Below are 22324 nucleotides of genomic sequence, written 5' to 3' on the forward strand. Positions count from 1 at the left end.
AAAGGAGAAAATATGCTCAATCAGCGGTAGGTGTCCCAAATAATTCGCCGCCATAAATAAGTATGGTCCAGAAAATGTTACACCAATTCCAGAAACTCCATGAATCGACAACAATATTATTCTCTTCTTTGTCTACTAAAAATGATAATTTCGAATCTGGGCCCCAAAGGTATAATTCTCTTTTCAATTCACCAGAATATTGCAAGATCAGATGTGTATACATTGCAATCAGTATACATGGACTGTACCAATATAAAACTTTCATAATACGACGACTCTTTCTTGAATCTCTAACTTCTTTTCTTTGTAGCGATGGTATTATTCTTGTTGCAGAGTAAAAAATCAGAACCCTAAAGCACAAATTGACGACTACCGCGGGGGATATCGATTCTGAGGCCATTTGCAACATCATTCCACTTAATTCGCTTATTGAGAAAGGTACTGAAATGGTGAAGTTTTTAAAAAATTTCCACAATGGATTAAAATGAATCCAGAAATTTTCTGCAGTGAAAAATGAATTAAGCGTATGGTTTGAATGTTGCTTCGTTTTTGATAAAAATGCTTCCCATATCATTTCAGTGTTTTTCAAAATCACACTACGGTAATAATTCAGTATATTGTCTGTAATTGGTAATTTACCTTGATGCTCTTGCCATACTTCTTTGAACAGCTCTAATATTTCGTCTGTTGCTGTAGTGGCCAATTTTGGTGATATTTCATAGATACAACGAACTATGTAAGCAAAAAACAGGGAACTTTCCACAACTGATCCTCTTTCAGAGATGATACCATGAATCCCCAATCCAAATGTTAACGATAAGACACATCCTAGTAAAGTTGCAGTTTGTGCAGAAAGTTCCCAAATTGGAGTGACGTAAATTCTATAAAGATAGTATAGAGAAGCTGTGACAACTCCACTGGAGGCTAATAGAGATGAGATGATCCAGGAATTCGAGTTTTTCTCGTCAGATAACCATCTGTTTGTTTCTCCGATTGCCTGTATTGCTAGGATAGTGAAAAACCCCTCAGCTAAGGCGAAAAATGGGGTCGAGTAAGAAAGAACAAACTTCCAAGGCTTCACGACGTATGAGTAATAATAACAGTAGAGCAACCAATTTGACTCAGAAACCATGAGATCTTGATTGGCGACAAGGACTTCAATCTTCTCTGTTCCATCCTTTAATACTCTGTGCAGTTCATCGTTGGAAAATCCTGAAAGGAAGAAATAAAGTAGTGAAGCAATAATAAGATGCTGGCAATAGTAGATAAGACTCGTTAAAACAATATAAAACCTGCTACCGCTTTGCCTGGCCAGTATACTTAAAGTCGTAGATAAGAAATATGCAATGAATAACGTTACAGTGAATGACAACCCACAATGCATACCGCCAATTTTGAATGACATGGGTATTGATATCAACGTGAAAAGTAGATAAAATGTACCTGAAAATATACGTAACCCTCGTATAATACTCTTCGAAAGCAGCGTCATTCCCTAAATGAATAAGACCTTGATGAATGGAACCTAGAAGTCTGATATAAAATGAAAATTGAAGAAACGAATTGGTTCCCTTTTGACTCTGGAGAAACAGTTACACTAATTGAAAGATGGAAAAAAGGCTCCGTACAACAAAAACCAAAAGGAGCTGCAATTATACCTATGTAAAGAACACCAGCCACCGTTCAAACCTCCAAATTTGACCACAAATTTATTAAAATGAGACTAATTTAACTCTCCAGATCTGACATTTCTATGTTCCAAGTTTCCCATTTCTGATTAAAAAACATCATTATCGTCCCTCGTACTTTGCGATGAAAATTTAACTGAAAATAAAAAAAAAAAGTAGGCAGAAAAGTCGATTTTTGTAAGCTCATCGCAAGCTTAATTGAAGGGTTTTAGAAGCACAAGAAAGCATTTATAGCTGTGGTAATGAAACGTAGCGGGACTGGTGCTGATGGGTACGATGGTGTAAGGAAGAGAGGGAGGAAAGAGCTTCGGAATATCAGGAGAGCCGGTGGTAGAAAGCCTCGCGATGCTCAAGAAAATGGTAATGGTATTAGTGTATCTGAGAACACTGGTGAAGTCGAGGAGGAGCCTTCTTCGGCTGCCAATGGAGATGATGTGGGAGATGAAGTGGGAGATGAAGCCAGTGATGATGAGGAGGAAATGAAAAAGCAGGTTTATGGAGCTCTATTGACTATTTTAAAGTCAGAACATCCTGAACCAAAGAAGCAGAAGAAGGAAAAGGTGAACAAAGTGTTACTTGATAATGAACAGCAAGATGAAAGTGACGCTAGTGAAGAAGAAGAGGATGAGACTCAGCAGATAGAAAATGCCCTAATGGGGTCTCATGCAGATGATGCCAGTGAAGACGATGATAAGGAACACGGCGATGACAATGAGGAAAGTGATGAAGAACAAGATCCCTTTGAAACACACTTCAATTCAGTAGACGAAAAGTTTACAGACAAGCTGGATGTCTCTTTCAAAAACAATGATATCAAGTATAAATCAACGAAACTTCCAATATCTGAGGATGAGTACGCAATTTTCTCTAAGCCAGTGATAAAATCTGATGAAATTGAATCGCCAGTGGAGCTATCAGTTAACAAATCTTCTATTCATTCATATTTCTTGAAACAAAGATTAAAGATGCAAAATAATTTAATGGATCCTAAAGTTGACCCATTGACACCACTTCAGAAACAATTGGTCGACCCAATGTTCCAATACAAAGATATTCTATACCAGTATGATTCGTATGGAAAAGATGAAGATGAATATAGAGATTTGTATTCATTGCACGTTTTAAATCATCTTTACAAGACTAGAGATAAGATTTTGAAAAATAACCAACGTCTTCAAGATAACAATGATACAGAATGTTTAGATCAAGGTTTTACAAGACCAAAAGTATTAATTGTTGTACCAACTAGAGATACTGCATACCAAGTTATAGAAAAGATTATTGCAAAATCTGGTATTGATCAGGTGGATAAGAAAGGTAAATTTAAAGATCAATTTTTTGAAGATTCTTTACCACCATCATCAAAACCAAAATCTTTCCAAGATATTTTCAAAGGTAATACAAACGATTTTTTTGTATTAGGTGTAAAATTCACAAGGAAAGCCATCAAACTTTATAGTAATTTCTACCAAAGTGATATTATTATTTGTTCTCCATTGGGTATTCAGATGATCTTGGAAAATACTGATAAGAAGAAAAGACAAGACGATTTCTTATCTTCCATTGAATTAATGATTATTGATCAACTTCATTCAATTGAATATCAAAATATTTCGCATCTTTTCACAATCTGTAATCACATCAATAAAATTCCCCAAGAACAACATGATGCAGATTTTAGTAGAGTCAGAATGTGGTACATCAATGATCAGGCAAAGCTGTTCAGACAAACAATGCTTTTTACCAAATACATATCACCCATGGCTAATTCGCTTCTTAACGGTAAATGTCAAAATTGGTCAGGTAGATGGAAAAATCATAAAGTCATTTCCACAAATTCTTCTAGTATCAGTAAAGTAGGCATTAAGATCAGACAAATATTTCAAAGATTTGAAACAGTTAATGGTTCTGTTGTTGATGAACCAGATTATAGATTTAAATTTTTCACAAGTGTGACTGTGCCAAATATAGTGAAAACGACAGGTTATGAAGACGGTACTTTGATTTATATTCCAGAATACACAGATTATATTAGAGTGAGAAACTACTTGAAAGATAAGACGACAATCTTGTTTGGAGATATCAACGAATATTCCGATCAAAAACAACTGAATTCCAATAGATCTTTATTCCAGCAAGGTAGAGTAAAAGTCTTGTTATACACGGAAAGATTACATCACTATAGGCGATACGAAATCAAAGGTGTCAAGAACGTGGTGTTCTATCAACCTCCTAAAAATCCTGAATTCTACACCGAAGTCGTCAGATACATTGGTAAAAACGCATTTTTAGGAAACACTGACCTGAACATCTCTACAGTGAGATGCCTCTATTCCAAATTAGACGCTTTGAGTCTAGAGAATATTGTAGGAAGTAAAAGAGCAGGTGTGCTATGCCATGCTCAGAATGAAGTCTATGAGTTTAAATAATGACAATCAATTTTGTTTTTACAGCTATCTCAACAGAAATGGATCATATAATTGTGCACAAAAGCTGAAGGGATTATATACATTACATAAACATTTGATTCAAATAGTTCAAACCGATTTTGCAGCAATTCCTCAATGTTGTTGTTTTGATGCTTTTACGCATAACTGGGTACGGCTTCATTAAACTAATTTACAAGCAGCGATTTTATAAGGAACGGACTATTTTGAAGCAATAATAGATAAAGATCAGTAGGGTACGATGAAGATTCAGACCAATGCAACCAACATACTAGAGAGAACGTCTGCATATCTGCAAGCTGGCTTGCTTAGAAACGCACCTGCCTTCTATGACGTTATTGCTCAAGTGCCTCCTTCGACGAAGTTTACTAGAGAGCCCAAATTGGTCAACCCGTCTACAGGTCAAGATAGAACTCGATTTAGAGAGTTAACAGATAAAGTCAATTGGAGAGGGCTGTATAAGACACGATATGCAGCTTCTGATAGGCATGCCTCGGTGAGTCGACTTTATAAGGCATCAAGATTGAAGTACTTGGAAGATGATTTACGTCAATTGTTCTATGATCAGCACCCATGGGAACTTTCTAGACCAAAAATTGTAATTGAGAACAATATAGATAATAGTTCATTGGATTGGAGCAATATACAGCAACTGGGGAAACCCGTAGATGGCGAAAGTGTTGTACAGAGAACACTATTTTTAATGAAAAATAAGAAGCACGACAACTTGGCAGACTGCTATGATCAAGCCAGGTTTGAATTTTACCAAGTTAGAATGCAACGTGATTCGGAGGAGCAAATTGCCACAGAGGAGGCTGCGATGTTTGGATCAATATTCGGGCCTACCGCTCTTGAATATGGTATCCAGAGGGAACAGGATGTAATTGCTAAATGGAAGCAAAGGGCCATACGGGAAACTGAATTACTGGATGCCAAACGTGCGAATCCATCGGATTCCTGGGCTCAAGAAGAGAGTAGTGACAAGGACCTGGATCAACAGGAAGAGGACGAAGAAATCGAGGAACTGCAACTCTAAATGATCGTAGTGCTTATATATATATACAAGTAGTTTCCATGTAAATAGAACAGAATAATCATCGACAATTGAAAGAAGAGTATAGCAATCTTCTAGCTCATCGGATCGACCAAGCTTGAAGTTCTCCCACAAACTGGCATTTCACTCATTAGCCAAGAAATTTCAATCTGTGCAGGCCCTATAATGCACCTCCTTTCAGCAAACAGCAACGCAAGAATTCACAGTGCTGACTGAATCGTACTTATCAAAGCTTATGACTGTGGATGTCTCGATGGATTTCAAAAATTCCGTTGTATACTTCGCCATAGTAATGTTGTTTGCATCAAAATTCCAAAGGAAAAGTTAACTTAGCAACCATAGAAAAATGACTAACTGGGCACGGTACATAGTCAGATCTATGTATAAATAGAGGTACATCCATCTATCTATACTGATGACATTGCTGTATTGGAAAATGGCCCATTATTTAATATGCTAAGATCAGTTGTAACAAAATCCGCTACAATTCGCCATCTTTCCACTAAGGGAATAAATAAATCACTGACCATCGGTTTAATTCCAGGTGATGGTATAGGTAAAGAAGTGATACCTGCTGGTAAACAAGTTTTACAAAATTTGAGCTCGAGACATGGCTTGAATTTCAATTTTATTGACTTAGAAGCTGGTTTCCAAACTTTTCTCGATACCGGTAAAGCTCTTCCAGATGAAACAGTCAAAGTCCTAAAAGAACAATGTCAAGGTGTGCTATTCGGTGCCGTTCAGTCTCCAACCACTAGAGTGGATAATTACTCTTCCCCTATTGTTGCTCTTAGAAAGGAGTTACAACTTTATGCTAATATTCGTCCAGTAAAAAGTGTTGCTGGCGCTCATAGCGGTAAACCCGTTGATATGGTAATTGTCAGGGAAAATACTGAAGATTTATACATCAAGATTGAAAAATCCTACAAGGATCAAAATGGTATGAGGGTGGCGGAGGCTACCAAGAGAATCACTGAAGTAGCAACAAGAAAAATTGCAAAAATTGCTCTTGATGTAGCTTTACAGAGGCTGAAGACTAATGGCAAAGCTACTTTAACAGTGACACATAAATCTAATGTCCTTTCACAAAGTGATGGTTTGTTCAGAGAAATTTGTAAGGATGTTTATCAGGCAAATAAGGACAAATATGCAGGCATAAATTATAATGAACAAATTATTGATTCCATGGTCTACAGAATGTTCAGAGAACCAGAATACTTCGATGTTATTGTTGCACCAAACTTATACGGTGACATCTTATCCGATGGTGCTGCAGCATTAGTCGGATCCTTAGGTGTTGTTCCAAGTGCCAATGTAGGTCCTGACATCGTTATGGGTGAGCCATGTCATGGTTCTGCTCCAGATATTGCTGGTAAGGGTATTGCTAATCCAATTGCCACTATCAGATCTACTGCACTAATGTTAGAGTTCTTAGGACATAAGGAAGCCGCACAAGATATACATAAGGCAGTTGAATCAAATATGAGAGAAAATAAGATTAAGACTCCTGATTTAGGTGGAAACTCTAGTACCCAAAATGTAGTTGACGATGTCTTGGAGAAGTTAGCAAAATAAATAAATGTGTAATTTCGTTGTCTTTTTTTAAAATTCTATCACTTATATAGATATAGTTAATGCTGCCAAAAAAAAAATACTTGTAATAATTACAACTCAGTTATCTCAACCAACAGTACTCGGAAACCTCCTTCTAATATCTTTTTCTATGTCGTCAACACTAAGATCAACCAACATGTCAGTGGCATTGCTCGAAACTCTGCTGGATGCAACTGGTCTAGATGATAAAAAGGCAGGTTTTGCAGGTGGTGTTGGTTTAAGAGAATCTCTTTTATACGGGACAGGTGGTTTTTTCCGTTTCCCTGACAAGGATGCCAAAGCAGCAGTTGACTGATTAAATTGAGCAACCCTGGACTTCGTTGGGGAGATCTCATCTTTATTTTTATTGTAATCAGTATATTTACCGTAGCCTGATGCCGTCCTCACGGTAGCAGTAGTATTTTCCTCTGCATTTTTCAATAAATCTTGGACACGCTTTTGAATAGAATTTTTCATTTCTCTATTGACCGACATTCTCACTGGAGACTGTGATCTATAATATTCCCTGGAACTTGTATTTACAGTTCTACGTTCGTGCTCTTCAACGTCTTTCAAAGTGTTGGAAGACACACTATTATACCTTGGCATCTCAAATTCATCGGAATCATCCTGCTCTAATATTGCTGAATGCATATGTAAATTTACTGACGACAACCGTTTCCCATTATCATAAGAAGCTGATCTCGTGTTGTTATTATTACCTGTGAATCCACTTCTTATTGAATTCATGGCTGATCTGATACTATCTCCCGTATTCTGTCTTGATTTGATGGATTCGCCAGTCAACACATTTTTCAATTTGACACTCAATTTTCTTACAAGACTACTTCCCGTTGTGTTTTCCTGAACACCACTATATTGCGAGCTTATCGACCTATTGGATCTATTAGAACTTGTCCTGCGAAGGAAAGTAGACTGGCCAGTATAAGTTTGTGTCTCTTCATCTACGTAGTTCGTTGGACGTTTGCTAACATCATAATTATCATTTATACTTTTCCAGCTTTTTTGTGGACTTGATGATAAGTTAGCTCTTGGTAAGTTATAAAGGCTTGAAGAAGTCGGTACTGTAACTGGTTGATAAGATAGATCGGTATTTTTTGAAGCATGCAGTAATTTGGTGAAATGATCTGGAGCCGATGTGTCTATGACATTCTTATTTGATGTACCGGTAGAGCCCAATGATTTAGAAGATTTTTTCAGTAACTCATGAGGGGAAATTTTATCTTGGACATGTGAAATCGCTACAGGATGGTCATTAGTTGGAAGGGGCAATGTTTGTGTATGCAATAAATGTGGTGAGTGCTGATTTGTAGGTGGGATTGTAGTTTGGTTGAATTTTAATGCTGCTGTTGGTAGAGTGTCATTAAGACTTGCTAGATTCATTTGTGTACTAGGTTGTGATAAGGTAGTAGGCATATAAACATTTTGCACAGGTTGTTCTATTGTTCTTTTGTTGTTTTCCATCGCCCTTAACAGATAAAAGTTTCTGATAGGGCATGGAATACCCTGTAACCTTGACACTTCTTCTAATACTTGACATACATTGGGTCTATCGCTTGGATTTTTCGATAGCATGACTCTGATTAAATTTTTAAGTCTATCACTATACATTGGGTAAGAAGGATATTGAAACCTGGCTTGTAAAATAGCAGCTTCTCCTCCATTTTTTTCGAAAGGTGTTGTGTAATAACAAAGTTTGTAAAGAAAGACTCCCAAAGCCCATATATCTGATTTTTCATTGATTGGGAGACCTTTTGAAAGGTCTAACATTTCCGGGGACCTGTACTGAGCAGTTGTATTCTTCATAATATCGTGGTAAACAAAATTAAATTCTTGTTGATTCTTTGGTGGTCTAACTATTCCACAAACTGATCCAAAATCACAAACTTTATATTCATTATTTTGCGAGATTAAGACATTTTCAATCTTAATATCACGATGCAAAAGCGCAGGCTGTAATCTATGCATTGCAGCGATACCTTGACTTGTATGGCTCATAATAGTAAGGATTTCCGCCTCAGTCAATCTATGTTGCAACCTTGAATTCATGAAATCAATTAAGCCACCTCTTTCACAGAATTCCATCAACACGAATACTTCATATGCACCATTATATATAGCAGATTTTGAAGCATGTGAATCAATGTATGAAACAACATGACGGTTGTTTTTCAACAATTTCATAGCATCCACCTCAGCTCTTAATGTATTCAAACTTGGCTTATCGGGAACGATGACTCGTTTAAGACATGCAATATTAGAGTTTATGTAAGGATCCGATGGGGATATTTCTACTTTATAAACTTGTGCGTAACCACCGCTAGTTAGATATTTTATCACTTTCGCATGATGAGAACCTACTGTGAGTATCTGTCCTGATGGAAAGGTCTCTATTTGTGGATGGTTCATAGTTTTGTCACAATGTAAATAGGAGTAGTAAGCGGCCTGTTCTAAATAGAGGCTCTAATCCTGTGCCAGAAAGAATGTGGAAGAATTCTAACCGTCAATTGTACGACTCCCGCAAGCGATGTAAGCAATCCTGTTGCTTGAGTTGAATCTTGCTTGGTCTTTAAGCTGTTCCTGAAAATCAATATGCCAAGCCTTCCAAATCTCAAATTTTCGGTCACCGCTTATTTAATATACATGTAACAAGGGCATGTATGTAAAGCAATCACCAGAGAGCACTCTCTAGAGGTTCATTTAAGAACGGCTTCTTTGCAATTAAACCGTTGCTGCTTGCAGAGATAAATTTTATGTGTAAATTTGTTTTGATCAAGTGAAGAAGAAGGCCAATTTTAGGTGTCTTGTTGGCTAATACGCAGTCTCACAGTAGAGGTATGTTGCCATTAATTGGCTTAGGTTCACAAACTATCAGCAACAAGACCAGCGCAATACATGGTCTTGACTCTTGCAAGTTGTTTGGACCTTCATCTAGTGAAGTAGAAAACGCGTACTTTTTTTCAATTTGTAGAAAACTGTTACCTAACTCTCAGATTATGGATCAACATTTGTACCGAAAATGTCCTCAGAGAAGCTTATCAGTGACTATTTCTCCAGTTTTCTGGTTTCCAAATGTTTGAGTTTCCAAGAGTTCCAAAAGCTTCTCGAGGAGAAAAGTGAACTCCAAGCAAATGAAGATGACCTACAAAAATGGTATTCTATCTATCAGAAGAGGGATCAAGAAACTTTGAAAGAGCTAGAAGCCAATATTTCCCTGTTAATGAAGAAAATACGAGTAGCAGAGTTACAGGACTTGAAAAATCAGCAATTGAGTGAATCTTATTCGTTAGAAGAAATCAATGATAGCTTATACAGAGTAAGTGAACTTCTAGAGACTCGGATTAATGTTCTAAACACGAACATTGATTCCCAGGCTGATAAGCTAACGGAGTTGAACGAGATTCTTAAGGATGTCAATGCAAGAAATACACATGCGGCCAGTATAAGAGCTACTATTCAGAGACTGAATGGTTTCAAGAAACAACTAAAAGATGTAGACTAGAACACTGCATTCAAAACTGCATCTGGAAAAACTGCAAGGAGGTAAGCTTTTTGTCAATCTTGGAGGGGGGAAAACCTAGCTAACTTCTTCATTTGAATGCATTCACACAGATCGTTCAATGCCTCTAGTCTACTTGGTTCAAGGCATTTCCATCCCGGGTCTCGACGTCTGTATATTCTGTTTTCCAGTATTTCACATAGTAGTTTTTCAATATGGAAAATTTTAAAAAGTTTGCGATGAGATGAGATATACATATACACTGTTTAGAAAATATATATGTTGAACAAGTAGTTGTACTACGCTGGATTTGAAATGGCAAGAAAATTGAAGGGCAAAGCTACGGCGACAGGTCTGAAAGCTGCATTGTTGAGACATAAGTTAGAGGCCAAGTCTTTGAGGAAAAAGATCCAAAAAGAACAAGTTAAACCTCAAAAGAAGCCAAAACATCAACAAAATCACAATCAAAACATCAAATTTATACCTTTCAACAAGGAAGAGACCTTATTGTTAGTAGGCGAAGGGGATTTCTCGTTTGCTAAGTCGATTGTTGAGGAAGAATATATCAAACCAGAGAATCTTGTTGTGACAAGTTATGATGCATCTACAACTGAATTGAAATTGAAGTATCCCAATTCATTTGAGTCCAACTATAACTATTTGATTGAACAAGGTGTTAAGATATTCTTCAAAATAGATGCGACGAAATTGGTTCGTACTTTCAAGATTTCAAAACATACACCATGGTTGAAAATTATGGGAAATTCATGGAAATTCAAATATTTGGATAATATCATGTTCAATTTCCCACATACTGGGAAAGGTATTAAGGATCAAGATCGTAATATCAAAGATCATCAAGAATTAGTATTTGGATTTTTTGACAGTGCAAAACAGTTCTTCAAATTAATCAACGGTAAGACAAAATCGAGTAAATCGAATCATACGCAAGGTTATTCAATGGAGGAGAACGATAAATCCAATCATATAAGTGAAGAAGGTTACGGTAACATTATTTTATCTTTATTTGATGGTGAACCATACGACTCATGGCAAGTGAAAATTCTGGCAAAGCAAAATCAACTTCAAGTAGAAAGGTCGAATAAATTTCAATGGGCAAATTATCCATCATACCATCATAAGAGAACAAATAATGAACAAGATACTACAAAGCCTGCAAGAGATAGAGACGCTCGAGTATATATTTTCAAGAATTTTGAAAAGAAGAAGCATCAGGTAAGTAAGAAGAATGAAAGTGATTCAGAATGATGATAAATATATATATGTGTGTGTATGAATATTTAGGTAGGGTACATTGTAACAAAATCAGATTCTTTGAATACCGTTTTTGATATGGGATCAAATATCTCATTATCTTTCAAATTTGCAATTTTTTCAACGATTAGTAAATGTGACATCTCCTTTAATTTATTTGAATCGTAAACGTTACCATTTGGTAACATTACAGGATTTTCGAATAATTTTGATTCAGTGTGATGCGCGAATGGTAAATTTTCTGCAATGGGAGCAAATGAATCGTTACAAACAGGACATGAATTTTTTAAGTAATTTTTATTATGTTTTTGTAGGATGTTATATTCTGATGGTATTGAATTATCAGATTGTAAACATGCTTTTGTCTTTAATGTTGGTATTCCTAGGGAGATATAAATCAGTAAAGGATCATTTTTGGAGATACCATACAATGAGTAATATTCATCTAGGAAAGTATCCTTTAATATTGTCCATCTATGATCATCTAATAGTTCTCTATATCGATCTAAATTTTCTGAATTACTTAATGATTTCATTTTATTGATGTCTGTATTCATTGATAAATCTAACCGCTTATGAAAGAAATATTCGTAAGCTTTTTCCCTTGTATCAATATTATCATGATTTGTTATAATTGTGTTTGGAGTATCATTGGAACAGTTTTCCATGAAGACCAATAAACCACAAGCAATCTTCAAGTCATCAAAATTTGTATTCATGAATGGTAAAAGATTCCGTTGTAAAGATCTGATTGCATTTTTATGATCATTCAATTTTAACAATTCCAAATATTCTTGAAATCTTGCCTTAAATTCTAGTATTGATTTACGTTTATTTAGATAATTGTTATTTTCATCAATCCAAGCGATTAAAGGTTGTAAATCATGACTATTCACCAAGGCATTTGAGATATAATTTGCTTTCTCCAAGATGTCAAAATCCAATAGATTCTGTAAATTTTGTTCGGTGAGAAATCTTTTACCAGATTTTTCGATGATGGGGAATCTAGTTAAATATTCACCGATAAGTAAATTGGAGTACTTTTGATACCAGTCTATTAATTTATTAGTATCATGGTTATCTTTAAAAGTCTGTAAATCCTGAAAGAAATTGATTCTTAATTTGATTCTATTCAATAATTCAGATTCTCTTGTAATTTTGTCATTTAACTTGGCTTCGAATAGATCGATGCTCTTTATGATACTGTTCAATTTAGTAATGGCTATCTTATCATGAGAGATTGCATTTTTGGAGAGTAACGAATTCAATTCATGAAATTTCTTATTCAATAGTGACGATTCCCTTTCGATGAGTTCATTGAGTAATTTGAAATTTCTAGTCAATAATTCGTATGGGATGTGGAAAGATTGTTCATTCAATTGTAAGTGGAAGTCTGTATCTGGTTCGTTAATCAACGTAGCCATGATTTATTTTCCGTTTGGATTGAGCCAAAGGGGATGTTACAGTTGCAGTTCATTTAATTTTTTTTTTTTTTTTTTTGTAAGCTCGGACTTTTTCATATTACTATAGAAAAAATATATGTAGATATAAATATGTGGTGCTATACAGTTGATTGAAGTTCATTTATTACAGCGTCAGTGAATTCTGTGGTGGATGCGGTGCCACCGATATCTTTTGTGACAGTTGTTCCTTGGGCGATGACGTGTTTGACGGCGTTAGTGATTCTTTCAGCTGGAGAGGTGAGCCCCAGATGTCTTAGCATCCATGTAGCTGAGAGTATCATTGCGGTGGGATTTGCGACGTTTTGGCCCTTGATATCGAGACCTACGTGTCTTGAACCTGGTTCGAAGACGGCGTAGTCTCTACCAAAGTTTGCCCCTGGTACTAGACCGGGTCCTCCGATCAATGCGGCACCGATGTTACCTAGGATGGTACCGTACATAGACGGGGATACGAGGACATCAAATTGGTGTGGTTTGGCGACAGCTTGCATCGAAGCATTATCTACGATTATTGACGAGTTTTTAATTTCTGGATATTCGTTATTACCGATATGAGCCACTATATTTTTGAAAAGACCATCGCCCAATTTCATTATATTAGCTTTATGTACTGCGGTGACATGATTTCTATTGTGTTTCTTTGCAAAATCGAATGCGAATCTTGCGATTCTTTCAGTTTTTGGTTTAGTTACTATTTTCAGAGATTCGACGACACCGTCTACAGACTCATGTTCTAGACCGGAGAATTCGCCTTCAGTATTTTCTCTAATGACGACTAGATCTACGTTTGGTATTCTAGTATTGACGTTATCGAAAGATTTGAAAATTGCGACGTTAGCGAATATATCTAATTGTTTTCTTAAGGCGACATTCAATGAGCCATCGATGGGGTCACTTGACCAGATACCTTTGAGAGCGATTTTATTTCTCTTGATGGAGTCCACAGCGGTTTTGATACCATCTCTATGAGATTCGATGTTTACTATTTCCCAATCAATGGGTAAATTTTCAGCTTGAAAGATTGAACGTACGGAATCGGTGACTTCTTTACCTATGCCATTACCTGGAATCAGAGTGATCTGAAATCTTCCGCCGTATTTCTTAGGGGATATTGTTGAAATTGATCTTCTGAGCAGAGTGTTTCTGAGCATTAGAACTGATGAGTGGGTTATGTATGATATGTGTATTATAATAGATAGACTCTGTATATAACATATATATATATATATATATATATGTTATATGGGATGGTTGTAGTAGTAAGTAAGTCATTTGATGCGATTATTCGGGATATGAAAAGAGACCGAGAAATCGCGAGAGCAAGAAGAAAAAGAAGCACAGCAACAACACGACGAAATAAATGTATAGAAGAGTGATAAGAGAGTTGATCAAATATGATAAGAATGGCTTGTGGAAGCACAGCGGCAGTGGTGGTGTTAGTGGTGTTACCCTGCGCAACTGTAACGGCAACGGCAGGAAGTCGAGATTTGTGAACGACGAGGTTGCCGGGTACCTGAGGAGTCGAATGGCCGTTGACGTCGTTCGAGGGAAGTTTGGCAGACCACCGCCATTGGAGCAGACAGAAAGGGTGAGGTTAGCCGCCAGACGCGTAGGACTGCGGTGTACTGATGACGAACAACAATAAATGGAGCCCAAGCCCAACGATGATGGTGGCTTGGGTTCGACAGGCGGGTAACACTGACGTAGCTTCTTGCTCACACAGAAAATTTGTATTGTCTCTTTTCCGTTCGTTCCATTCTCCTCCCCACCCCAATTTACTCGTGCCGTCACCCGCCTCCTGTTTCTCCTCATGGAAACCTCCGCGGACCATCGCCGTCGAGACGAAGATAGAAAAAAAAAAAAAAATAAACCGGTGTGTCATGATGACGACTTACCTGCATACATACATATCGACGTCAATTCATGAAATATGCAAACAAGCAAGCACTCTTTGCTATATATTCAAGACTATATAAATACGCTAATGCTCTATTCTACTATTTACTTTCTCTCTAATAATCCCATTATCCATACATCCATAATACATATGGGACAACAATTTCAACTATTACCAGAATCTCCTCCGTACATAGCTATTCCTCCGCATGAACCTCACGTGATGTACATCGGGTGTTGTGACGCTCGATATAACGAATCCTGTCTCGATTTGTCACGTGGTGAAACGTTCAAATTAAACACTATAGCAAATTCGATCAATGTCAATGACCCCGCCGCAATGAGCTCCTTGGAATACGCCGTTCTGTATTTAAACGTTAAAAAGATCACCATAGTCGGTCATAACGATTGTGGCGGTATTAAAGCGTGTCTCTACAACGATTACAATAATCTACCTAAAAATTTAAAATGTCATCTCAAAGAATTAAACACGCTATGTCAAGATTATAATAAAATGAAATTCTCAACTATCGACCCAATTAAACTCATATCAATTCAAAATATCAAATTACAAATCGATAAACTGAATTCTATAGACTTCATTCAATCAGCAATCGAAAAACAAAAGTTAGTACTCTCTGGTATGATCTACAATTTAGATACAAACATCCTGGAACATATTATTTAATTTATTCCCTTTTTATATATATTCTATATCAAAACTTTAATATCCCTAACACCTCTTTTACATTCATTTCCCTATATCTCCATATATATATGTATGTTATATATATATATGCTCGCACACGCTTTCCCCCCCCCATCTCTTATAACTTCCTTCGAAGATCATCATACCACATCGCATATGTCTCGCATTAAGAAATCACAATTCGTAAAATATCCAATACATCAGCTGGATTATAACTCTGTCCAACTAACAGACTCACCATTAGATGACTACCAGAAATTATATTTCGATCATCCCTTCGAGAAATTGCAGTTTCATAGCTCAACATATAAATCAAACGTCGCAACAAAATTTTATAAGGAAAATTACTACACCATCGATCCAATACAAAAATCAAACCATCAGCTCAATTGTCTCGAGTATCAATTTCCAAATTTACAACTCCACAGTAACCCTAACGCCACACTTCAAGCAGTGATAATATCGAACGACATTTCCACGACGCCAGTCCATGTAAAGAAAACGTCAAATGATAATGAAATCGTCTACTCGTTGACGAAGAATCAAAAATTCAAATTACAAAAATTAGACCATGATTTAGAGACAACGGGGAAGGTTATTAACCCAAATAACTGCGTCATTTGGTCTTCCGATACCGGTTATGTTTTCATGACGGGAATTTGGAGAGTTTATCAGGATATAATGAAGGGTCTAATTACGATAGATAGAAACGATCATAACAACAGTGAAAAAGATCAATCATATTGTAATCAGGAATTTCAAAACACAACCAATAAGATTATTTCAAATAAAAAATCAACTTTGTTAAGGAAAGATCGTTACATCGAATTACATTGGCAAAATATAACTGCAACTATGAAAACTCAATTATTTAATGAATTTAAAAATTACGTCCTAGAACATGAACCAAATGTTGACGCAACACTCTTTCAAAACTATAATATGGCCGACCTTATTCATAGAATCCGTGGTGGCTGTATTAAAGTTCAAGGAACTTGGTTCCCCATGGAATTGGCAAAATTATTTTGTATCAAATTTGCCTTCCCAATAAGATACTTGTTAGTACCAATCTTTGGCCCGCAATTCGTTAAAGATTGTGAAGATTATTTTCTAAAAGACAAGTTTAATGATTCAATGTCAATAATATCTGACCAATTATCAATTTCACCAGGTGCAATCTCTCCATTAACTAAAAAAAATGAATTATTCTTCGAAAATAACCCAAGGAAAAGATCAAACTCAATTTCAAAAGTGTATCCATTGAAGAGAAATAGTGATACAATGGCAAATAAATTCCAGAATTTTTTCAACAATCAACACATTGACGATTTAACCGTCGAAAGAAGATTATCATTACCGGCAATAAATACTGTTGTCGCATCACCAGCTTCCTCAATTGCATCATTAAACGGTAGACAAAGTGAAAGGCTACCTTCTATTAATTCTTTATTGGATTCATTACCACCAAATCTAAATACAACAAGGAGAAATAGTATTGATTTAACAAATCCAACAAATTACAAAATACAAATCAATGACCCTGCATCATCAGACACAATCAAATTTTTTAACCCATCATATTCTGTCATGGTCCCCTCACAAAATAATAGGTCTAGAATTTCTTCCATTGATACATACCCTAATGAAAACGATTACAATTCAAGAAATTCTGTCCCAGAAGTCATTTATTCACCACGACAAAATCATCCACAGGGACCAAGGATCCTCTCACATTATTATCACAACCAAGATTCATTTACCATATTCCCAAATTTTTATAATTTCTCTCCTCAGGGAAACAATTCCAAAAATAAAAAACTAATAATATTCATTATCGTTATGGGAACAAATATTAATCCAAAAAAAAACAAACTATTGGCACCGTAATCAACTTTTAATGCATTTGGGTGACAGCCCACTCGTATACTATTCTATATATTTCTATCCTCTGTAGTATAATGTCGATAGTGCAATTATTAAAAAATAAAAAAAAATGCTTTCAACCAGAGTCGAACTGATGATCTCCACATTACTAGTGTGGCGCCTTACCAACTTGGCCATAAAAGCTTATCTAGAAAGCTTAAATAAATCAGCGCCCTTGTACCCCCAATATAAAGCGTTTCTACCCCATTACTCTTTCTTCACAGTCTATTTTGCCCATTCGTACATATAAGTTACTAAACTACGACGAGCTGTGATATAGTAATCAAAGGTAAGACAAAATGTGATGGAATGTTTTTTTTTCACAAAAAGCTCTTCATGAGTTTTAACATATGCACGAGTGAAGAGTAAAGAATTGATACTGCTAATACTGGACTATACCAGGTGTTACTTTAATCTTTACCAGAGGAAGCGCTTATACGAAAGCATATTTTACTATAAGGAAACGATGCATTGCTACGATATTGCACAGAATAGCATTGAAAAAAAGTGCGAAAATGCATATCTCATGAATAATCGGAGGCATATATTTAGATAGCCCAGATAAACTGTACAATTAACTGTCTTTCACTTTTCACTTCGTTCAGTTGCAGTATATCAAACGTCAACAATGAATATAAAATCTTCGGTTGAAAAAAAAATTATAAATCGATGAGGTTAACAAAGAGAACAAGTTAAAGAGGAAAAGTTAGTTATGATTACCCCCAGCTTCGATGTCACGCAAGATTCTCAAACTTTACAGGTTAAGATTAAGATTAATTCTATACGTTTCAGTGCGGAACATTTGGAAATTAGCATTAATGAGAATATTTTCATTTTCCATTTATCGCCATACTATTTGCGATTAAGATTTCAACAAAATCTTATTGACGATGAACGTGCAGTTGCTAAATTTGTACCTGGCGAAGAGTGTGTATTAGTGACCGTTCCTAAAGCCACTGAAGGTGAAGTTTTCGAAGATCTTGATTTGCATAGTAAATTACTTGCGAGGATTGGAGAAAATGATTCGAGTAAGAAAACTGGCCCATTAATCCAAGAGATCGATGGTACAAATGATGAGGTTAAAAGTGTTGGAGTTATTGGTGAACGCTTTGATTGGGAAATTGAACAGAAACAAGACACTGGTGAAACAGGTCTATTTGGATTTAAATACGGATTTGATGATAGGTACGACTCCATTATAGGTGTTTCAATTAGTAACGGTAACGATATCAATGAACTGGATGATCCTGAACATACAGATAGTAATGGACGTATCAAAGAACGTGAATATAAGGAAAATTTGAAATTTGACCCAGATTATTACCTATCTGAATATATGATTGATAAATACGGTGAAGGAGAGGACTTGGAGATAAATGGTATAAATAACTTAATGAAATATGTACCGCAGCTTGCTAAGGATTATTTGAAATGGTATAAGCATGCTGAAAATAAGGATGAAATTATGCCCATTGAATTTAACGAGACTGAACAAAACCAAATGCAAAATAATATACCAAGAAAGGAATACTTATTTGTAAATACTGAAAACGTCAAATTGAGTTATATCTCCATCTTAAACCTGTTGTTCAGTTATATTTTTGAAAATATCGAAAATGAAGGTGCTCGGTCAACTGAAAGTGCATGGACAATAGGTAAATTAACGCCTCAAATATCCTTTTTAGATCAACAATTAAAACAGGAGGTAAATGGTGAAGCATTACTATTAAGTCAGGATGAGAAGTCGCAAAAGAAGGAACTTTCATTAATTAAAAGTGCAATAATGGTTGGCGTTAAGAGATCTTTAAGTTATCCACTTCACAGAAATTATGAGCTTGCCATGAAATGTTGGAAGTACGTCTACTACTTACTGAGAGGTGGGAAAAGATTAATTATTAAAGCATTACTAGATATACACGAGATATTCAGATTTCATGACGTCTACTACGTGTACAACAAAGTACTATTAGACGATCTAGTTGCATGGTTCATTCAACAAGGTGATGAAACTGTTATCAGATCGCTTGCTATAGAGCTCAAAAAGGAGACGGATAACCTTATGAAAACTGAAATTGAATTTGAGTGCATTGCAGGATTGGACATGGAAACTGGCGCCCCTACAACAGAGAACATGACCCTAGCAGAGATGGAATTAATCGCAGAGACAGAATATACGCATCAACAGCAAGAATAGATATAACTGCTATTCAGATATAGATATTAACTACATAATGTTTTGAACCCACAAACCCTGAAATCTCTTTACTGCTCCAGCCCTAATAGTCTTTGCTTAGCCCTAATGTACTTGTGTGTTGGCCCCTGGAATTTCCTCTTCCGGAGAATACTTGCCTATTACTTTTCCTAAAGAGGGAGAAAGGCAAGTTCGAGAAAAAATAAATAGTGAATGGATTTACATCTTATTTTGGCTGCAAGACCCTGCCTGGCGGGGGATTTTGAGATGAGGATCCTGGGTTTCGAGATCAGAGCTTGGGAAGAAAATATTGAATGAAAGGATGCCGTTAGGACATTCATTAGCTATTTATCACTTCATTTATGCAGAATAATACATATATAATCTGAGAAGACCTTCTGTCATTTTCTTTTAAGGAAGGAACCTCGATCACAGTAACAAATTGGTCTCGAATCCACTATGCCTTATAGTATGACGAATGTGTTACAGCATCAACAAACAAATCTTCAGCATTTGTACAGTTTACAAAACCATTCTAAGAGCCTGAATTCAGACTTTGGCAAAGATCAATCCTACCTCCCAAAAGAGGTACAGCAATTTGTTGTCGAACATCAAGAGACAAAAAGTACTCTGTATGGTAAGAATAATACGGACAATGATGATGCAACTACGCTTTCTTCAAATAATGAGAGGACGGTCGTTCGAACAGCATTAGATTCAGACAGGCTTCAAGTACCGAATACATCAAATAATGGAATAAATCATGTTCGATATGCCTCCTTACCGAATAATATCAACCTTAACACCAACAATATCCAAGTATCGGTAAATTCTGGCAATTATGCCACATTCAATGGAATTAAAAGGTTCAAGAACTCTTTAACTAATGCGTCATTTCAATCAAGATTGAGAAATTCATTACAATCACAACACAAGAGTTTACAACAGCAGATCCAGTTCGATACTGATCCCACATCTCCTACATCCGTTCTTGTACCAACTACAGCCCAACCTACTGTTCTATTGGCTAATAGGTTTTCTGCATGGAGAAGTGTCATAAAATCAACACTAATTTATCTGAATGAAATTGCATCGATACAAGACGAAATTGTCAGGCAACAACTAAGATTAGCTCAATCCATTCAATTCCCGTTTTTTACTGTCGAAAATTCATATCAGCCTACAACGACGCATGATAAAGTGAATCAAAATTTCTTTTTGCCTCTGGGGAATGGATCTGTTCAAGATCTGCCAACAATCTTGATTTGTTATCATAACTCGATGGCTGCTAATGCATCAAAAGCGTCCAAAGAACTTATTACTGAAGTGATTCCAAGGTTAAATGCTCTGAAAGATGATCTGCTAGTCAAGATAAAAGAAATTAAATCGTTACAATCTGATTTTAAGAATAATTGCTTGAAAGAAATTGAAGCCACCAAAGCTTTACTTAAAACGTTTAAAGAAGCTATATGTGACACGAAAATATCAAGTAAACCAAAAGTCGATCCATATCTGGCAAAATTAACATTGAATAGACAACTTAAAAGACAATTGAGTGAAGAGAATTTCTTGCATGAAGCATTTAATAATTTACAAGTATCTGGCCGAGAATTAGAAAATGTTGTCGTTATGGAAATTCAAAATGCATTGACCATATACGCTACTTTAGTCGGTCAGCAAGCTCAAGTAGTGTTTGATCTACTAATTTCAAAATTAGATCTAGGTCTTCTCAATATCGACCCTGTATTTGAATGGACCAATTTTATTTCTAGAGATGCAAATTTTCTGGGTCATGATGTAGCAATGAGAAATTTCAAGGAAATCAAATACAAATATCAAGACGATCCATTCACGTTTGAATTGAAATCAGGCCATTTGGAAAGAAGATCGAAATTTTTGAAAAACTATACAAAGGGTTACTATGTCCTAACAGCAACTTTTTTGCATGAATTCAGAACTTCAGATAGAAAAAATGACATTGCTCCATTAAATTCATTTCTTTTATCAGATTGTGCTATAAAGGAATATTCGAATAACAAAGCCGAAGTAAAATTCACCCTTCATCAAAAGGAGGTTGGTTTGTTGAGTAGGGGTCACAATTGGACTTTTAAAGCTAATTCTAATAAATCTATGGTTGAATGGTTTGGTATGATTAAAACAATAAGTGAACTGAAAAATCGTAAAGAAAAACTGAAATTTATTAAAGACCAAATACGCAAGAACACAGGTAATTTGTTAACAGTTAAAAAATCAGAGAGTTTAAATGATTCTAATGTGGAAACTATCGATATTAGTAAAAATATTCCAAGCTTAGTAAACATAGATACCCAAACATCATCCTCGTTTCCAGACACGCCGGATTCACGTAATTTCTCAATCACGAAGTTGTTGGTCGAAATTCCTTCTGATGGCCACAGAACTAAGGTGTAGCTAAGCATATTCAAACTATCGTGAAGAAAATTTCCTGCGAAACGTTTCGTTTGTAACAACTAGAAAATAGGTACGTAAAAAGTAATTTTTTTAAAAAAATCACATAAGTTCCTGTCTATATCAATTAGTATACAA

The 22324-nt window shown here is 35.8% G+C and overlaps 14 protein-coding genes and 1 non-coding gene across 15 annotated transcripts; 9 read left to right on the forward strand and 6 right to left on the reverse strand.

Moving 5' to 3' along the window:
* Positions 1-16: 16 nt before the first annotated feature.
* Positions 17-1492, reverse strand: ICE2 (Ice2p; the record flags this gene model as incomplete). Its single annotated transcript, XM_003959286.1, has 1 exon — positions 17-1492. One exon carries the CDS (start codon positions 1490-1492, stop codon positions 17-19), a length of 1476 nt encoding a protein of 491 aa, XP_003959335.1.
* Positions 1493-1930: 438 nt separating this feature from the next.
* Positions 1931-4117, forward strand: UTP25 (rRNA-binding ribosome biosynthesis protein UTP25; the record flags this gene model as incomplete). The annotated part of the gene is made up of 1 exon (XM_003959287.1): positions 1931-4117. One exon carries the CDS (start codon positions 1931-1933, stop codon positions 4115-4117), a length of 2187 nt encoding a protein of 728 aa, XP_003959336.1.
* A 259-nt stretch (positions 4118-4376) lies between these two features.
* Positions 4377-5171, forward strand: RSM25 (mitochondrial 37S ribosomal protein mS23; the record flags this gene model as incomplete). Its single annotated transcript, XM_003959288.1, has 1 exon — positions 4377-5171. One exon carries the CDS (start codon positions 4377-4379, stop codon positions 5169-5171), a length of 795 nt encoding a protein of 264 aa, XP_003959337.1.
* Positions 5172-5642: 471 nt separating this feature from the next.
* On the forward strand, positions 5643-6764 carry LYS12 (homoisocitrate dehydrogenase; the record flags this gene model as incomplete). Its single annotated transcript, XM_003959289.1, has 1 exon — positions 5643-6764. The coding sequence occupies one exon, from the start codon at positions 5643-5645 to the stop codon at positions 6762-6764; it is 1122 nt and encodes a 373-aa protein (XP_003959338.1).
* A 105-nt stretch (positions 6765-6869) lies between these two features.
* PRK1 (serine/threonine protein kinase PRK1) lies at positions 6870-9212 on the reverse strand (the record flags this gene model as incomplete). The annotated part of the gene is made up of 1 exon (XM_003959290.1): positions 6870-9212. The coding sequence occupies one exon, from the start codon at positions 9210-9212 to the stop codon at positions 6870-6872; it is 2343 nt and encodes a 780-aa protein (XP_003959339.1).
* Positions 9213-9822: 610 nt separating this feature from the next.
* On the forward strand, positions 9823-10305 carry NKP2 (Nkp2p; the record flags this gene model as incomplete). Its single annotated transcript, XM_003959291.1, has 1 exon — positions 9823-10305. The coding sequence occupies one exon, from the start codon at positions 9823-9825 to the stop codon at positions 10303-10305; it is 483 nt and encodes a 160-aa protein (XP_003959340.1).
* Positions 10306-10617: 312 nt separating this feature from the next.
* Positions 10618-11571, forward strand: BMT5 (25S rRNA (uracil2634-N3)-methyltransferase; the record flags this gene model as incomplete). Its single annotated transcript, XM_003959292.1, has 1 exon — positions 10618-11571. The coding sequence occupies one exon, from the start codon at positions 10618-10620 to the stop codon at positions 11569-11571; it is 954 nt and encodes a 317-aa protein (XP_003959341.1).
* A 32-nt stretch (positions 11572-11603) lies between these two features.
* FYV10 (glucose-induced degradation complex subunit FYV10) lies at positions 11604-13001 on the reverse strand (the record flags this gene model as incomplete). The annotated part of the gene is made up of 1 exon (XM_003959293.1): positions 11604-13001. One exon carries the CDS (start codon positions 12999-13001, stop codon positions 11604-11606), a length of 1398 nt encoding a protein of 465 aa, XP_003959342.1.
* A 137-nt stretch (positions 13002-13138) lies between these two features.
* On the reverse strand, positions 13139-14191 carry IDH1 (isocitrate dehydrogenase (NAD(+)) IDH1; the record flags this gene model as incomplete). The annotated part of the gene is made up of 1 exon (XM_003959294.1): positions 13139-14191. One exon carries the CDS (start codon positions 14189-14191, stop codon positions 13139-13141), a length of 1053 nt encoding a protein of 350 aa, XP_003959343.1.
* A 130-nt stretch (positions 14192-14321) lies between these two features.
* KAFR0J01420 (uncharacterized protein) lies at positions 14322-14852 on the reverse strand (the record flags this gene model as incomplete). The annotated part of the gene is made up of 1 exon (XM_003959295.1): positions 14322-14852. One exon carries the CDS (start codon positions 14850-14852, stop codon positions 14322-14324), a length of 531 nt encoding a protein of 176 aa, XP_003959344.1.
* Positions 14853-15024: 172 nt separating this feature from the next.
* NCE103 (carbonate dehydratase NCE103) lies at positions 15025-15624 on the forward strand (the record flags this gene model as incomplete). Its single annotated transcript, XM_003959296.1, has 1 exon — positions 15025-15624. One exon carries the CDS (start codon positions 15025-15027, stop codon positions 15622-15624), a length of 600 nt encoding a protein of 199 aa, XP_003959345.1.
* A 93-nt stretch (positions 15625-15717) lies between these two features.
* On the forward strand, positions 15718-17532 carry XBP1 (Xbp1p; the record flags this gene model as incomplete). The annotated part of the gene is made up of 1 exon (XM_003959297.1): positions 15718-17532. The coding sequence occupies one exon, from the start codon at positions 15718-15720 to the stop codon at positions 17530-17532; it is 1815 nt and encodes a 604-aa protein (XP_003959346.1).
* A 107-nt stretch (positions 17533-17639) lies between these two features.
* On the reverse strand, positions 17640-17712 carry KAFR0Jtrna7T. The gene has a single exon. It is a non-coding gene; the product is annotated as a tRNA-Thr (tRNA).
* A 568-nt stretch (positions 17713-18280) lies between these two features.
* Positions 18281-19762, forward strand: SHQ1 (Hsp90 cochaperone SHQ1; the record flags this gene model as incomplete). Its single annotated transcript, XM_003959298.1, has 1 exon — positions 18281-19762. One exon carries the CDS (start codon positions 18281-18283, stop codon positions 19760-19762), a length of 1482 nt encoding a protein of 493 aa, XP_003959347.1.
* Positions 19763-20218: 456 nt separating this feature from the next.
* Positions 20219-22189, forward strand: SLM1 (phosphatidylinositol 4,5-bisphosphate-binding protein; the record flags this gene model as incomplete). Its single annotated transcript, XM_003959299.1, has 1 exon — positions 20219-22189. The coding sequence occupies one exon, from the start codon at positions 20219-20221 to the stop codon at positions 22187-22189; it is 1971 nt and encodes a 656-aa protein (XP_003959348.1).
* Between the last annotated feature and the right edge of the window lie 135 nt (positions 22190-22324).

This window comes from Kazachstania africana, chromosome 10 (assembly GCF_000304475.1).
Source record: "Kazachstania africana CBS 2517 chromosome 10, complete genome".
Taxonomy (NCBI): domain Eukaryota; kingdom Fungi; phylum Ascomycota; class Saccharomycetes; order Saccharomycetales; family Saccharomycetaceae; genus Kazachstania; species Kazachstania africana.